This window comes from Cornus florida, unplaced genomic scaffold, assembly GCF_030987335.1.
Source record: "Cornus florida cultivar Cherokee Brave unplaced genomic scaffold, ASM3098733v1 CherokeeBrave_3.0.0_Hap2_Chr01, whole genome shotgun sequence".
Taxonomy (NCBI): Eukaryota; Viridiplantae; Streptophyta; class Magnoliopsida; order Cornales; family Cornaceae; genus Cornus; species Cornus florida.
Genome location: NW_026775571.1, coordinates 120,255,760 through 120,274,123, shown reverse-complemented (window position 1 = coordinate 120,274,123; position 18,364 = coordinate 120,255,760). Strand labels below are relative to the sequence as shown.

At 36.3% G+C, this 18,364-nt stretch overlaps 2 protein-coding genes across 2 annotated transcripts; one reads left to right on the top strand and one right to left on the bottom strand.

Moving 5' to 3' along the window:
- Positions 1 to 301: 301 nt before the first annotated feature.
- LOC132271671 (subtilisin-like protease SBT5.4) lies at positions 302 to 5,450 on the top strand. Its single transcript, XM_059773150.1, has 11 exons — positions 302 to 528; positions 715 to 827; positions 1,323 to 1,420; positions 1,540 to 1,707; positions 1,831 to 1,939; positions 2,593 to 3,115; positions 3,306 to 3,400; positions 3,535 to 3,780; positions 3,877 to 3,991; positions 4,132 to 4,336; positions 4,544 to 5,450. The coding sequence occupies exons 1-11, from the start codon at positions 430 to 432 to the stop codon at positions 5,119 to 5,121; spliced, it is 2,349 nt and encodes a 782-aa protein (XP_059629133.1). The 5' UTR covers positions 302 to 429; the 3' UTR covers positions 5,122 to 5,450.
- Positions 5,451 to 9,672: 4,222 nt separating this feature from the next.
- LOC132282220 (uncharacterized) lies at positions 9,673 to 10,422 on the bottom strand. The gene has a single exon (XM_059783830.1). The coding sequence runs from the start codon at positions 10,420 to 10,422 to the stop codon at positions 9,673 to 9,675; it is 750 nt and encodes a 249-aa protein (XP_059639813.1).
- Between the last annotated feature and the right edge of the window lie 7,942 nt (positions 10,423 to 18,364).

Here is an 18,364-nt window from a genome sequence, read left to right as displayed (position 1 = left end):
ATATATATATATATATTTACAATTATTTTATTTTATTTTCAAAATTTAATTTTTATTACTACTTTGGCCCGGAAGTATAATATATTTGTGGAGTCCTTGGTGATATTAAGTTTGTATGACTAGAATAGTGAGCCAAGAATAGAAGCGACCGAGTGAGCACGCAAATTAACCTTTGCTCTAAATTAAATAAAAGAAAGTTAAACAGAACGAAGATTGAGAGAACACTATTAAAAGAGGAAAGTTATTAATTTACAGACACGCATTTATTTCGGCAATAATCGAGCATGATCACTAAGACGCTAACTCACTAAGTATAAATTCTCTCCTTCATTTTCTTTTAAAAAAATAAATAAATAAACACACAATCCCTCCACCTTCCTCCTTTTAATATTTAATTCTTTCCTTCATTTTCAATTATAGCATTTTGCGATGATGGAAAACAAAATGTTGTTTTCAAAGCTTCCAATTTTCATTGCACTCTTCATTCTTCTCTCTCTGTCCCCAACACCAGCTTTCGCGGCCATAAAGGTAAGCATTGTCTCAACATTTTTCTCTATATACATATATGGTGGAAATATACATATGTATATATCCCTCCCACAAGTTACTATTTGGAATTTAACTCATTTTCTAATTCTTCATTCCTAATGGACTGGCATTGATTATTTTCCCGCCTTTTTATTGTTTTCTCTCCTTTTGCGGTGGCTTTAATAGTCATATGTTGTGTACATGGGAGGTCATTCACATGATGGTCGAAAAATGACAGAGGAAGTTCTCGATAAGGTCACAGATTCTCACTACCAATTTCTTGGATCATTCCTCGGAAGGTATGGGATTTGACACTTATTTTGATTAATAACTTTTTTTTTCTATTTTTTTTTTTTTTTATATATTATAAAGAATAAAAAAGAGGAATTCAAGTGATCGGCCCAATGGAAAAAAGAAAAAAAATATATTCTTGGTTTTTCAATTTTGAAAATTCATGTATTTCATCATTTTATTTATATATATTTTTCAAGTTAAAGAAAACAAATACTTATTATTCATAATATGTCTCTTGTACGATTCTAACTCTCGATCTCTCCATTTAAAGAGGAGAAATCTTATCATTTGGGTGTGTAAAATGAGTGATGACGCAAATTTGAGTTTGATGACAATTACTTTATGTAAATAATTAATGTGGATTAATTGAGTCTACATTCATTCTTTTCAGTTACAAAAATCCTGATTGAGGGAGATTGAGTGTTAGTGTTTTTTAATATTATTTTAGCACATTGTTCGACTCTCTCTTTTGCTGATGTTATACGTACTTGTTCACGCAGTACACAGAAAGCCAAAGATTCCATATTTTACTCATATAGAGGATACATCAATGGATTTGCCGCAGTGCTTGACGAGGAGCAGGTGACTAAAATTTCAAGTACAACATCTTGTGTTGATAAATACTTTCCACTAATTCTTTGTCTCCTTTATGTTGATTTAATCATTCATTTTTGGTGTACTGAACTGATACATGTTTTACATTAAATATCGACACAGAGGATCCAAAGGTTGTTTCTGTTTTTGAAAATAAAATGAGACAGTTGCACACAACAAAGTCTTGGAATTTTCTTTCACTAGAAAATAACGATGGTTCTGTTGACTCGAATTCCTTGTGGAAGAAGGCTAGGTATGGAGAAGACATCATTATAGGAAATCTTGACACTGGTGAGTGAAAACTTTTCATTCTTTTTAAAATTATGTCAAATTATAGCTTGCTTTTCAAATTAATTCTTTTATAGTTTTTAATATGGTGGAATTCATAATTTCTTGTAACTTTGCTTTTGTTAGGTGTGACGCCTGAATTAGAGAGCTTTAGTGACAAAGGATATGGACCCGTTCCAAAAAAATGGAATGGAATATGTCAAAATGACACCAAAGGTCCATTCCCTTGCAATAAGTAAGTTCTTTTTCCATTTAATTCACTATGTGAATAAATATAAAAATAAATCAACATAATTGTAGAAACAAAATCTTTATCAAAGTAAGAACACGCCTAAACAACTCAACGCACACAACCATATTTGGCCATGACATCCTCTTATTTAACTCGAGTACTTGCAATTTCAATTTCAAAAGGAATTTCACTGGAAAGAATGACGTAACTAAATCTAAATTGTAAAATTGAGCCCTGAGCCCTACATGCGTAATCAAGCATAGAGACTCTCAAGGAAAATGATCTTTTACCCCCAAAGGAAAACATCACTTGAACAATTAATTTTGGCCCAAGAATGATCAGTTGGTATTTTGGTTTTGTTCCGAAATATATATAAGTTTGTGAATAAATATTGATTTTCCTAGTTTTCTATGTTTGGCTTGTAAGATTAAAAAAAGGAAGGAGCCTAGAAAAGTCGTGGAAGTGGTTTGTTAATAGTCGTGAGGATCTTGATTCTCCATAATTCTGACCATATGTATCAATAGTTTGATTTTGTATTTCTCCAAAATAATAATAATAATAATAAAATAACAAATAAACATCTTTTTATTTTTTTATTTTGTTTAAAAGTTAAAAAGTAACGTCTTATTTCTTGTAATTTTGGACAAAACTTTCAGAAAACTTATCGGAGCTAGGTACTTTTACAAAGGATTTGTTGCTAATAAGAAGATTAAAGACCGTTCCAATTTCACTGCCCGAGACTCGGATGGCCACGGAACTCATACACTATCAACGGCAGGTGGGAACTTTGTCCCCGGAGCAAATGTACTCGGCTCTGGCAATGGAATTGCAAAAGGTGGTGCACCTAGAGCCCGAGTGGCTGCATATAAGGTATGCTGGGAGGGAGGATGCCCTGACGCGGACATCCTCAAAGCCATTGATCAGGCCATACGTGACGGCGTTGACGTGATTTCAGCATCGCTTGGTGGAAACCCCAATGACTACTTCGATGACTCCCTTTCAATCGGGTCATTCCATGCTGCTAAGCATGGCATAGTATTCGTGGTTTCAGCCGGGAATGCTGGACCCACAGATGGTACTGTCTCCAATGTTGCGCCCTGGTTGCTAACCGTTGGAGCGAGCACCATGGATCGTAACCTTTTTGTTGACGTTGAGCTTGCTAATGGAGTGCGCCTCAAGGTTCAATTCCATATCTAAGTTTAATTAACCTAATTTGAATGTATATACAAATTATAAAAAATACTTACACTTATAAAGTATAAATTAATATTGAAATAGATATAGATACGAGTTTCTTTGGTCTGCTATTAATTACAGTATTTCTTTTATTTGTTTAAGATTCTATTAATGATGTAGTGTATGATTCTAGGGAGTCGGTGTTTTTAAACCAGTGCGACAAGAAAGACCCATTCTGATTCTTACCGGGGCACAGGCTAAAGCTGCCAAGGCTATTACAACAGAAGCGTAAGTCGTACAGTTAAGCTGCCTTATGAGAGAGAAAATAATTAATTAATTGCAGTTTATGGGGTATATTATCATGCAATTTGTTATGGTTTCTAATTTGAGCTTCATTGATATATATATATATCAATATGCAGTATGCTGTGTAAGGAGGGGACGCTGGATCCTCAGAAGGTTAAGGGTAAGATCGTGGTGTGTCTTAGGGGTGATAACGCGAGAGCGGACAAGAGTTTTCAGGCTGCTCGTGCAGGTGCTGTGGGAATGATTCTTTGCAACGATAAGATAGATGGTAATGAAATCGTAACTGACGCTCACATCATTCCGTCTTCACATGTCAATTACACAGCTGGTCTTGCTCTTTTTGCCTTCATCAACTCTACCAAGTATGTATACTCGGATTTATCAATTCCATTTTTGGAGTTATCACATCAATTTCCTCAGTTTTCTTCTTATACTTGATTATTACTGTAATTATGTAGGGATCCGCAGGCTACTATTAAGGATACAATAACACAACTCTACACAAAACCTGCTCCAGTCATGGCTGCTTTCTCCTCCAAGGGTCCAAACACTGTTACACCAGAGATCCTCAAGGTTTGATCCTAGCCAGAACAAGAACCTTTTTTTGTCCTTATAATTTAGTTAACATCAGTCTCAGTTGCATCATGCATGTGGCTTCTATTATCATATTGTAATTTACCCATTCATGGAATTTTTTTTGGTTAAATATTCAGCCTGATATCACTGCACCAGGAGTAAGTGTGCTAGCTGCATATGGATTACATGTAGAAGAGTTTGATAAGCAAACCATTTTTCCCTTTAACTTTGAATCTGGAACATCCATGTCTTGTCCTCATGTTTCTGGTATTGCCGCCCTTCTCAAAGCAATCCACCCTGATTGGAGTCCCGCTGCTATTAGATCCGCAATCATGACCACCGGTAATGTTTCAATTCATTTTCACTAGTACTAATGATATTTATATTCTAACCAATCTTGGTACTATATATCATCACATTTATGCTAAGAGTTAGAGCAAAATGTACCAAATTAAATTATAGACATGTAAGGGCTTTATTGTTCTTTTGGTCAACATATTCAATCTGACTAATTAGCATTTGTTTGTTGATGAACTTTTTTCTATGCAGCAAGCACAATAGACAACACTGGCAGTCCAATCTTAAATGGTTCTAATGTGAAGGCAACACCATTCAGTTACGGTGCTGGACACGTACAGCCAAACCTTGCTGCAGAACCTGGCTTGGTTTATGACTTGAAAATTAAGGATTACAACAACTTCCTTTGTGCACTTGGATATGAAAAAAGTAAGACTCAGCCATTTTCGAAGGCTCTTGTATGTCCGGAATCTACCAATCCTCTCAGTATCTTAAACCTAAACTATCCTTCAATAACTGTCCCCAAACTCTCCGGCTCAGTCACCGTGAATCGAACACTGAAGAATGTTGGCCCACCGGGCGTCTATAAAGCTCGTGTTCTTTCACCACAGGGATTTTCAGTTATAGTTAAACCAGATGTTATGAAATTTAAGAAGCCTGGTGAACAAATCACATTTTATGTGACATTGAAAGAAGATCAGAAAACGAAAAAACCTGGTAATTACAAAGGCTATTCATTTGGACAGTTAATATGGTCAGATGGAGTACATAAAGTCAGGAGTTCGATTGTCGTTGCTGTAAATGCCCCTGAAACCACCGACGAACTTTAACTCTACCCTCATATGACTTGGTCGTTATAGATATAAACCAAGTGATTTGAATAAAACAATTAAACATGGTGATGCAGAGCATTCGAAGCTACACTCGATTAGACGGCTACCCTAAAGGGTTGCAATCAAATAAGGATGTTATGGCTGCGGCATTAATGTTTTTGCAGAGATTTTTTGTATTTTGAAGAGAGATTGTGTTTTCTTAGTTATAAAGTTCTCTTAGATATTTTGTACTTCGTTAGTTGTTATGGAAGCTTATGAATGAAAGAAGCTTTATTAAGGGAGCTTAGTCATAAAGGATATTTGTATTTCTTTAGCGGTTAAGGAAACTTTTTGGTGGCTATAAATAGGCATCAGTTTTGAATATAGTTTTGGATTGAGACGAGTTACTAGTGAGTCTCAGAGGCCTTCCCTCTCTTCTTCTTCTTCTTCCCTAATTCTTTTTGTTCTTTACCCCTCAGTGACAGCAGAGCAGAGCTAATATCAATTTAATAAAGAGGATGTAAAAATATATGTTCTGTTGTTTAAGTTCCTCCTTGTTAAGCGGCACAACATTCTGTAAATCATAGTATAATTTAGTTTTGTAAATCAGATAGTTGATTTTATGCAATATTTTTTTCTTGATGATTTTGGGTAGAATCAAAACAACCAACTGGCTCTGACTTACAAAAATGTTGTTTTCAAAGGTTTCAATTTTAATTGTAATCTTCATTCTTTTCTCTCTCTACCAAACGCCAATTTGTCCACGATGATAAAAAAGGTTGCAACGTTAACATTGTTTAAATGTTTATCCCTAACAGTGGAAATTGAATTCCTTTTGCTCACCATTTTAGGCTATGATTGTTTTGACGTAAAATATTCTTTTTGAAATATATATATATTTTTAAGTAAAATATTATTTTATTTTTACTTTGTCGATGTTTGATAAAGATCTCAACGAGGTTGAGATCGAGTTCATCGGATGGACATGTAAAATAACTTGTCGAAAATTGATAAATAAGTTATTTTTATTAAATTTTAATATTTTTTTTTCTTAATAAATATTTTACAACAACCAAACATCAAAAAATAAAAATATATTTTCAAAACTAAACTCTTAAGGCCCGGTTAGACTATGTCTAAACAAACTGAGAATAGTCCTATATGGCATGCATGGGGAGCACATTCACATGGCTAAAAAATTACATTCTCATTACGTGTTTCTTGGATCATTTTTGGGTGGATATAGAATTTAATGTATTGTACTTCCGACCAATCCTTCATCAGAAGCCGTTCATCAGATCAGTCACTGCAGATCACCTCTACTTTCTCTCTCTAAAACTCTACCAAAGTAACTAAATTGCTTCTTTGGCTGAAGACTCTAGTGACGAGTTCTTCGAATCCGAAGTTCTGACTCAATTTCAAATTGTGGAGTGGTGAATTTTGTGCACAGCATGTGCTTCGCCGGGGTGGGGGTGGTGTTTTTAAGAATTTGACCACCAAACCCCAACTTTAGGGGTGCCACAGAACTGTTTAAATCGTTAATTCTCACTAATTCTATCCGAACTAATTTAATCCGGTAATCTGACTCAATCTTCTGATTTAATGACTCAGTTTGTGTAACGACCCTAGCTGATGCCAAGAATTTTACAAAAAATTTGGCATAACCTTCCCTAAAAATAGGCCTATCACAACCTGTTTAATTGCATTTTTAACCTGTCATGGCTCAAATTCCGAATTCACGGCAATAGTAGATGATGATACACAATCAAATGACCTCAATAATACTTCAAACTAGTATTACTCTCCCCATTCATCAATAAGGTTTACATGTTATCAAATTCACATCTAAAATATCATCAAATACCTTAATTACATTACATGACAAAGTTTTTGCAAAATATACATATACACCTTCACACTTTTAGTGCTTTGCAAAAATAATGGGAGATATACAAAAGACACAAAAGTGAGCTTCTAGTATCGCTCAACCTTGAGGTGGGTTGTCGTCCACCGGTTCTTTTCCAAGACCTGAAAAAAATGTATAAATAGTAGGGTGAGCTATATGCTCAGTAGGTGACACTTAAGACACAAATCTTGTGTCCTTGTGAATTCAAGCAAAGCATAGGCCAATGAGAGATAGGGATCATACGACGTAGGGGATCAAATACAACATACAAGTCAATTCCAAGTATAAACAATGCAATACAATGAAATGAAATGCAATGCGTGTCAATGACACTCCCCATTTTCATTCTCAAAACCATCACTTTCAAACGTTAATACAGCCCGCCCTTTGGTAACCCCGCCGCGACACGAGAGGAGAATTGGCTAGTGTTCCTGACCCTTGGTAACCCCGCGACGTCATTATGGGGCCCAGCTAGCTCAACCACACTAGGGCGACTCCCTAGTCCCCTCTAGGCTATATTAACCTCCGGCCCGTTGGTAACCCCGCAGCGACCAGATTTATCAAAACCATTTCACAAAAACTATTATCTCCCAAAAATTCCTCATTTTCATTTCAAGACAACTTCTCCCATTTCATGCATCCCAATGACATGTCCAAGAATGTACATATAATCTCAATATCATGACAATGTGAAATTTTGGCACAATACAATTAAGCATGGTCTCATACATCACTTTCAGCAAGTTTACACATGGTGGACATAAACTCAACACATAGGCAAGCTTTTCACATAATACATCACATGTGCATAAACATACATTTCTCTAGACAACATTAAAATAATCATTAACATAATTAATCCCCAAGTAAAGCATGTTAGCACATAAAAGAGTTGTAATTCACAAAAAACACCACAAAGCCATCATCTATACAAGCGTTTCACATAGACAAGTCATAACCCTAAGACATGAAATTTTTCTAAACATCACTTACCCCTTATTGAAGCAATTAATTCTCAAATTTAGCATGTCTAGCACAACAAAAGAGCATAACTCACAATGGAACAAGAAGAGAGTGGATTAAGATGCCCCTACCTCAAGATTGCACCAAAACCCTAGAAAATGGTTCCTCAAATTCAAGTTCCAAGGAAGGTAGCAAAACTGGAATTGCTGGTACTAGAATGTAGAGCTCGTCACACTCGTCGTTTTGCCTCAAACGGCACCTAAATCCGGCAAGGATTGAGAGAGTAATCAAGGGTTAAAGCTTGAAGTGAAAAAAAAGAAAAAAGGAAAAGAGAAGGAGCCGAGAGCAGCAGTCGGGAGAAAGAGAGAGAAAAAGAACAGAGACTAACTTGGTCTCTTAATTCATTTAAAAGGGACGTGGGTCCCACCTCTCTTTTTCTAATTTCTTTTTCTCTTTCTTTTTTTTTTTTTTTTTTTTTTTTCTTTTAATACACACCGCACACACAGGCATATATATACAAAGGCACAAACATTACAGTTTGGGTTCAAAAAATAATTAATTTAAGAAAATTAACCGATCATTCCTTTTACTTCTCTAAATTTATTACTTTTACTTCTCTAAATTCATTTATGATTATTGACAAACAACTTTGACTATAAAAACTAAAAAATTCATAATGTTCTTATAATATGATATATTATATTACATGTTATAAAATTGTTATTTTATAAAAAAATTGGTCAACTAATCTACCGTAAAGTAAAAAATAATAAAAAAAGTTTAGGGGTATCATTGACGCATAGTGTGTGCCTAGAGTGGGCACATGTCTCTCCTGGCATGGCCCCGCCCACTATAAAATATAATATTTTTAATTTTAATTTGTACATTTATAAAAAAAATTCTATAAATTGCCCCCTTAAAATTTTAAATTTCTAAAATTGTCTTCTAAATTTTTTTTTTTTTTTTTTTTTTTTTTTTTTTTTTTTTTTTTTTCTCTTAATATTCCTTTGATTTTCTTAAAAAAAAGTTAAATTTTCCTAGCTTCTTTACTCAAACTCTAATTTTTTTTCCTTTCAAATTTCTCATTTTTCTTCTTCTTCATTTTATTAATTTTTTTTGGCCCCATGCTTCTTAACAATCTTCTTTTTGCACTTAAGAATGATGTATATAGTATGTAATTTCATTTTTTTTTTTTTTTTTTTTTTTTTTTTTGTTCTTCCCCAATGACATACGCCAGATCTTAAGAAATGTCAAAGTAATAAACCCTAAACATGAGTATAATTTATTCAAACTTTAAAGAAAGTCAATGTAATTAACAAAATGAAACCAAAAAGAAGTGACACACACACACACACACACACACACACAAAAGACACACATAATCTTAATTAAAATATATATACAAAATTATCAAAATAAATTTCTTTTTACAAACCATTAATTAGTAACTTCTTAGTAATCTTTTTGTTTTGTTTTGTTTGGGTAAATCAATTTATTAAAAGCAAACAAACAAACAAATACACAGCTACCCAAAAGGGCAGCGCTTAAAACGAAACAACAAACAAGGCACTAAGGCCCAACAAACAAGCCCGAAGGCAAAACACACTCTCTATACAAATCAAAATAGAGGGACAAGCAATACAGAGACACAAACAAAGAAGAAACTTAGTCAGTTCCAGTATTGCTATCAATGACTACACTCAGTAGTCTCCAATCCGCGGCCACACTCCGAGATCTTTAGAGTTTTTGAATCTCATGGAGAGAAGCCGGCTACGAATACAGTCTTCAATAAGCTTCCACATCGCGTGAGGGGAAGACATAATCCCAGCACAGGTACGTTTGTTCCTTTCCTTCCATATAAAATAGATAGCAGCAGAAAAACAAAGTCTAACTGTAATGGCATCCATAGAATTGCAATTGCCATTCCAAACATTGTCAATCCATTTGGCAATGAATGTGTGATTACGCTCACCACAGTAAAGACCACATGTATGTTGAACATGATCCCAAATGTAGGAGGAGAAACTGCATTTAAAGAACAAATGCTCATGGGTTTCATCCTCATTCATACATAAATTGCATAATGTAGAAACTCCTCTATGACCTGTGAATGACCTGTCCTTGGTATACAGCCTATTGTGAAGAGTAAGCCAAGAGACAAAGGCATGTTTCGGAATGTGTTTGGAGAACCACAAAATGTTGTTCCAAGTAAATAATGGGGCAGGAGGGATAAGAGCATTAAAGGAATGCTTTAAACTAAAATTACTTGTAGGAGACAAGGTCCAGGATACCTTATCCCTACCATTAGCATTAATGTCTGGCAGCTCCTCAATATTCAAATTAATAAGGTTCCTGAAAAGAAAAAGGACCCTCCATTGGCTGTGTCGAATGAAACCTTTGACCTTAGAATGAACATCCCACATAGAGTTTGAAATTAGTTCAACATCCATTCTAAGGCTGAGGGGGCCAGAAGGTAACCAATAGTCAAACCAAAGAAACGTATAAGACCCATCCCCCACCTAATGCTTGATGAAATGCCTAGCAAGATCCCTTAATTTTAAGATCATTATCCAGTTCCATGAGCTTAGCTGAGTTGCCTTAATGCTCCAAAAACTCTTCTCTTTAATAAGGACAGTGTGAGCCCATTGGTACCATAGAGATTGACCACAGTCATTGAAGAGATTCCAAATGTGTTGAAGAATTGCAATTCTATTAAGGGCAGTAATATTAGGCAAACCTAGGCCACCATAATTCTTTGGCTTGCAAACAACATACCAATTGATTTTAGCGCCAGAAGACTTTAACTCTTTCCCAGTCCATAAGAACTTCCTCAACGCTGCATTTATTTGTTTGGTAACTTGCAAAGGGAGAATAAAATGTCTACTCCAGTAGGAGTGAATGTTAATAAGAGTAGCTTTGATGAGCTGGAGTCTACCAGCATAGGAAAGAAATCTAGAGGTCCAGCTAGATATTCTTGCAATAATTCTGTCCACCAAAATCCTGCAGTCAGCAGTAGTGAGCCTAGAAGCAGTGATTGGAAGCCCCAAGTACTTAAAAGGAAACTGACCAATTCCAAAACCAGAAGCATTGATCATGCTACTTTGACTGTCCTCATGCACCCCAGTAATGTAAATACTACTTTTAGCCACATTAGGTTTCAACCCAGACAACTGAGAGAGCAAATTAAGGCTGTTAGTAAGAACAGACAGTGAGTAAGGGTCCCCATGATAGAACATAATCACATCATCTGCAAAACATAAATGGGAAATCTGGTTTGCTTTGCACTTCCAATGGTAAGAAAACTGAGGGTTACCATCAATGGACTTAACAATAATGGAGGATAATACATCCATAGCAAGAACAAAAAGGAGGGGAGAAATAGGATCCCCTTGCCTTATACCCTGAATGCCTTTAAAGAAGCCCACCAATTCACCATTAATAGCCACAGAAAAGACAGGAGAGGTGATACAAGTAGTGATCCATTGAACAAAAATTGTTGGAAACTTAAGAATTTTGAGGCAGTCAATCAGGAAATCCCAACACACAGTATCATAGGCCTTATGTAAGTCAACCTTGAAGGTACATCTAGGTGTAGGAACTTGAGAAGTATAACCCTTCATGAGCTCTTGGACTAGAAAAATTCCATCCCCAATCCTCCTATTTTTAATGAAAGCTGTTTGATAATTCTCAATAAGATGGGGAAGGAAAGGTTTGATTTTCTTTGCCAAAAGTTTGGAGATAACCTTGTAAATGGTATTTGTAATACCCCTAATTTTCAAGGATAAGATTAGAATTTAAATTTTGTTCTATGTGCAATTTTAATTTGATTTTATGGCTAAGTGCTTATGTGTCAAATTGTTTAATTTGAGTAGTGGTTTATTGTAATTATTTGTTTTAATTATATAAATTATTTCCTTTAATTATGGTTATGTGAATTAAGTAATTGTTTAATTTTATTTTTATTCCCGTTAATTGAATTAATTTTCGTTAATTGAATTAAATTAGTTTTTAATTGTTTAAGTGCTTTGTTAGTTTAGTTAAATAAGTTAATTAGGTTTAAATTATTAGTGTTTTAATTGTAATATTAAACTAGGATTCTAGTCTTATATCTCACACCGACTAGAATTAGGTTTTATCGTGGAATAGGATTTGGTTTAGGGTTTCTTGGTGTATATATATATATATACTGTTATACTCTCAAAAGGGTTTAGAACCCTATACACGTATAGTAGATAGAGAGAAAAGACAGAGAGTTTAAGGGAGGCACTGAGAGAAAGGGATGAAGGTTTTGGCACAAGGGATTTGGGCTGGACCAAGGATGATGGTTGAGGGCTGTTCGAGGGTTAGAACCGGAACAGGAGAGTCCTTGATGATAGTCAAGATCACCAGAAAAACTTAAAAAGACGGCGACATGGTTTTGATCCAAAACTGTAGAGGCAAGTTCTATCCTATCTCTATCTCTTTGTCCTGTGTTCTGTGCATCCTTAGATGGTCTCTAGGATCTTAATCGGATTTTAACCGAATATTACGTGTTTATTGAGTGCTATATTGATTGTCTGTATGCTTTTACATTCTTGGGTATTGTTTCTGCAAGTTGAAAATTAAAGCTTGTTACTGAAATGTAGTTTAATCGGCAAGGGTTTTTATGGTTTTCTTTGATGCAAACGGGAGGAATTTAATAACTAGGATATCACTGGATATATATTAGAGTCTTAGGGTCAGTATACTCAAGGAACAGAGGAGGTGGAAGAAGCCGGAGACGAAGCAGAAGGCTGTGAAAGTCGTAGGTTGCAGAAGGCTCTCCCTTAGCTGGAGATGGCTCAATGGTTAACAAGAGCCTGCTTTTGGTTTTTTTTAGAGCAGGCTTACTTGTGTGTGTGCGTTTTGAAATTCTTTGTGCATTGTTTGGAGAAGTTTCATTTTTCAGAAGGGTTTGGAAGTTTACAAGGGTTTCTAAATATGGTTTTCATGAAGCTTTAAATCCTCATATGGCATAAATTATATCTGTAGACGTAATGGATGCAATGGTAGGAAAGTAAACAATGGAGCAGGCTCTGTTGTTTTGGGTGTTACAGTGTGTGTTACAGAAACTTAAAAAAACTTAGAGAAGGCTCTTGAAAACTTAGAGAAGGCTCAATCCATTTAGAGAAGGCTCTTGAAAACTTAGACAAGGCTCTCCCTTAGTTGGAGACGTCTCTAGGTAGCTTAGAGCCTTCTCTAGTTTTTTTTTAGAGAATACTCTTTTCAATAGTACACATTCTGAGTAATTTTTTTTTTCTACGAACTGTTTGATACTTTGGAGCATGGGAACGATTCTGTTGATTATGGGGTTTCATAGAAGGATTAGAAGGCTGGTTTTGGGTGTTATTAAATCCTTAAATTGAGTAAGGTTAACCTCTAAGTGAATGGAATTAACAGTGCGCTATGTTAACAACTGTGCGTACGGTTAACGGCTGGAAGGAGATTTATTGTCTAATTTTAATTTGATAATTTAAGGTACTATATCATGATTCCAAATTAAGTTTTAAATACATGGTGAAGTCTTTTAATTAACAAATTGGACTTGGGGCATAGTGTATGGCTCCGTGTTAAAAGATAAAACAGAATACGAGTATAGAACTTAGTACGCTGTTACCGGATGGAAAGAACAAAATTGTTTAAATTAATTTAGCAATTGTTTGGACCATAACATGATTATAAAACTTATTTAAATGCATGATAGAGTTGTTGATTTATTAAAACTGATCTATGCATGCTCTGGATGCTGGTTGTTGAACTATTAAACTATTTCTTGTAATTACATGGTTTAGATCTTGGATTTAAATTGCTGAAACTTTAATCACTTTTCTGCAATGATATGGATATTTGGTTTTGGACTGTAAATTACTTGCTTATTATTTATATGTTGTAATTTACATGGATATGGAGGATTGTATGCACCGGTATGGGACGGTGACATACTAGGTATGGTTTAGCTCAAAACGCTAATTCCTGCCTTATGGATTTTAATTGATGAACAACTTTGCCAGTTCTATCAATTATATGGATTTTGTGGATTGTATGCACCGGTATGGGACGGTGGCATACTAGGAACAGACTGATTCAAAATACTCAGTTCTACCTATTTTGGAATAAGGGTACGAATTATAAAAACATAATTCTCCTTATATTTAAGTCTGTGCGGTTGAATAAGCTGAACGACTTATTAGATCTCTTATATAAGTCTGTGCGGTTGAATAAGCTGAACGATTTATTGGATTTTCTAAGGATGGATATGAATGGATTTTAAATATATTTTTACGGTACCACGAGATGAGCTTGAGTCTCAGATTCGTTGGTTAGGGTACGTATATGCAGTGGATGCGTAGCTGGCTATAGTAGGTTGAGGTGTACCCTGTTAGGTCTAGGTACTTATGCCTACCTTTGGGTGTGTTTTCGCATGTTGCCTTCTATTCAGGTTGAGACCCCCATGGTAGTCCAATGAATGTCCCTTAATGTGGATATATATATTTTACGGACTGTACAGATATGGTTGAGACATATAGGATGTATCTGCGTATCGAGTCTTTGTTTGGATTGTAGTTAGGATGGAACTTGTTCGTGGGCCGGACCCACTATTATTTTTCAGGTAACGGACTGTTCCAGGTCTTAGATCTTGTTCGTGCTAAGTAAAGACGGCTTCTCATTCTTCCGACGACGTAGGAGCTTCTTCATGATTTAGCAGTGGAGTTCTCCAGTTGATGATTTCAGTGTTGGAGTTTTTAGGGGTCTACCAGATGGATTCCCGAGTTGTATTAGAAATGAAAAATTTGGATGTATCAGAATAATTCTTTATTAATTTAATTTTATTCTGAGGTTTCAGTATTTGGATTATCATTCTAGTTTCTTTTCAGCAAATTTTTATTTATTCCTATTTCCTTAATTGTATTTTGTGTTCGTTTATTGCTAATTGTTTTGATATCCTCGGGTAGTCGGGCGTGGGCCTGGCCAACCCTCATCCGGAAATCCGGGGGTATCATAGTGTTACAGTAGGAAATAGGTCTAAAGTCCTGCATATAAGAATGATTAGAAACCTTTGGGACCAAGGCAATATAGGTAGAATTAACTTCCTTCAACAATTGGCCATTCACAAAGAATTCCCTAACTGCCAAAGCTATATCATTACCAATAATAGGCCATACCTTCTTAAAGAAAACTGCATTGAAACCATCAGGCCCAGGAGACTTCTTATCATTGAGGGCAAAGAAACAATCCCTAACTTCTTCAACAGTTGGAATGGTGGTTAAGGAAGCCAAAATATGGTCAGGAACAGCCTTATCAAACACACTTTCCAAAGACTGCATACCTTGGTAGCTATGGGTAGTTCCTCCTAACAGCTTCTTGAAATGCATCATAGCTTCATGCTTGATGATGGATGGAATCTCATTGGTCTCACCTGAAGCAAGCTTGAGTCTTGTAATCCTTGCCTTATTACATCTAGCATTAAATACCTTCATAAAGTAGCTAGTATTTTTGTCTCCTTCATTCAACCATTTAACCCTTGACTTCTGCATATAAAACTGCTCCTCAGCCACAGACAAATCATGAACATCCTGCAGAAGACATTTCTCTCTATTCTTGAGAACAAAATTAGCAGGGTCTCTATCCAAAGCCACTTGGACAGCAGACAAAGCATCCTTAGTTTCAATAACTCTTTAGAAATCTCACTGTATTCCTTCTTGTTCTAAGCTTTTAACTTGGGTTTAAGCATTTTTAGCTTACAAACCACCTGAAACATAAGAGTACCATGCACATCTTGCTCCCAAATAGAAGCCATAGTAGCCAAGAAGTCCTTATGATTCCCCAAGAAATTGAAGAATTTAAAAGGAATGTTTTTCTTAAGAGGTTCAATCCCTGAATTGACTATCATTGGGCAGTGATTAGAGATTCCATGGGGTAAAAACTCACAACTGGATAGAGGAAATTTAGAAAGCCAACAGTCATTAACCAGCACTCTGTCAAGCTTTCTAGAGATATTAGAATCCCCAGGGCTCATGTTAATCTATGTAAAATAGATACCACTGTACCTTAACTCATACAATTCAGTATCAAAAATGCAAGTATTAAAGTCAGTGATACCTGAGTACCACTTATTAGAGCCACCACCATTCTTATTTGGGTGCTTAATAACATTAAAGTCACCACATAGGACCCAAAGGGAAGAAGAAAAATTCATGGCTTGAGACCTTATGTCATTCCATAAGGAGTTCCTTTGCATAGCAGAGTTATAAGCATAGATGATAGAAGCAAAAATATGGTTTTGGTCTTCAATTTTAGTGATGCTGCAGTGGATAGCTTGAGCATTAGAGGAAAGCATCTGTACTTTAAGCTTTGTGGGATCATAAAGGACTAAAATCCTACCAAGGTTTGAATGAGGAAGGTTGTGAAGAAGGTTCCAAGATGGAGCAATGTATCTGTGGACTTCATTTACATTTGCTTCTTGGACCTTAGTTTCTAAAATTGCAATAAACTGTAATTTGGAATTAGCAATAAGTTGCTTTATTTCCTTTCTTTTTTCAGGGGAATTAAGACCCTGATATTCCAAGCTGCTAGGATCATTAAGACAGGGTCTTGAGTATTACCCCTGGAAAACCTGAAACAGGTAGGATAGGGCATTCATCACCCTTCTTCTTCTTCTTCTTACCCTTCTGTTATGCAATCTCAGGTTCTTCATTTCCACCACCTGGGCTCAAGCTTGAGGAGCAATTGGAGCTACTAGGGTCGTCAGGAACTTCAGCATCCTTTAAAAGAGGTGCCAAAGGTACAATGGTAGACGAATCTTCTTCAATTCTCATTATATTGTCAGGTAAACCATCAGCTACCTCCTTAATCTCTGATCTATCCACCTCCTGAGTGGTCCCTTCCTGATCAATATGGCATTGTACAGGGTCAGACACACTTTGTATAGGCTCAGAACCAGTGATCTCAATGTTAACAACAGCATCAGTAACAGTATGTTGGACCTTATGACCCCTATTCATCACAGCATCTGTTGGTGTGTTCCTTTGGACAATTGTCCATTCATTCTTCTGGTTAGGGATCTCCTTGGTTAGCTTACTTAAGCTCTGTCTTCTAGGACATGTATTTAATAGGTGACTAAAACAACAGCAAGAAGAGCACACCATGGGTTTCCACTGTTATTCGGCCTTGATATCAAAACACACCCCATTGGCAACCTTAAGCTGGAACTCTTCAACAAAGGGTTTAGTGGCATCCACTTCAACACATAGTCTAGCATAACTGAGTCTTGTTTTACTTTCAGTGAGTCTATCAGCAAAAAGGGGCTTCCCCACTGCACTAATAACATGGCTAAATCCCCTAGCTGTCCAGTATTCATAGGGTATATTGTAGAATCTAATCCACAGTGGTATGAGCCTACAAGATTCCTTACTGAGTTCCATAGCCTTATGTCATTTCTTCAAAAACATAGGTCTACCCATCACCATACAAGGTCCATTGGCCAGGATGTTGTTACATTCCATTTCTGTTGAGAACCTGAACCCAAAGAATCCCTTGTCATCAGCTCGTACTTCTTTCAAACCATCACTGTGCCACATCTTGGTGACCGATTCTTTAACAAGAGAGAAGGGCAATTTCTTTTGGATGAAATATCCAACAAGACAGGTCTTCCATTCGTCAGCTCCTTCCTCTGCAACCTCATCTGGAGGTTCAATCATGATAATGTTGCCATTGGGTGGAGGAGGTGGGATGTACTCAAATTCCATCTTGGGAGCGTGATCCTGTGGTCCAGCAGCCACCCTAGCCCAGCTAGGATGTCCAGAATTTGTTTGGATAGTTCCTAAATCCATGCTTCTATCACTTTGCACTGTAATGTGTGGAAGGATGGACATACTACTTTGGTGAAGCTGATTTTCACATTGATTAGTAGGTATGCCAGCTTTATCAGAAAAGTGGTTGACTATGGTCTTGGACTTTGACTGAGTTGTGTATTGCCCAAGCTCACTAGGCGCGTGGCTTGACTCACCATGGTGGTAGCTAGTGTATCCATAGCTGGATCTGCCCCTACCTCTGTAAGCCTCCTCTAGATCTGCCTTTACCCCTCTGGATATTAGCATGTTGAACAGGTCTTCCCTTGGGCTGGTTATTAGCCAGGTCCCCATCCACAACCATCTTTGATTTTTGAAGCTTGAGTAGTGATGATTCTAAGTTAGCAATCTTCTCTCTAGCTTGGTCAAGCTCCTTCCTTGCCGCAGCAAGGTATCTTGAAGGTGCCTCAGAAACCATTTGCTTAGCCAAAGCAATGTTCCTTCTGTCATCTAGTAATAGAGGATCCAGAACACTTCCATTGGGCGAACAACCAATCTCAGGCCTAACTACAACCTCACACATGGT

Coding starts and splice junctions, on each gene's coding strand:
- LOC132282220 (XM_059783830.1), bottom strand. CDS start 10,422: ATGGATGTTGAACTAATTTCAAACTCTATGTGGGATGTTCATTCTAAG.
- LOC132271671 (XM_059773150.1), top strand. CDS start 430: ATGATGGAAAACAAAATGTTGTTTTCAAAGCTTCCAATTTTCATTGCA. Junction 529..714: donor CAGCTTTCGCGGCCATAAAG/GTAAGCATTGTC, acceptor TGGCTTTAATAG/TCATATGTTGTGTACATGGG. Junction 3,992..4,131: donor TTACACCAGAGATCCTCAAG/GTTTGATCCTAG, acceptor TTAAATATTCAG/CCTGATATCACTGCACCAGG.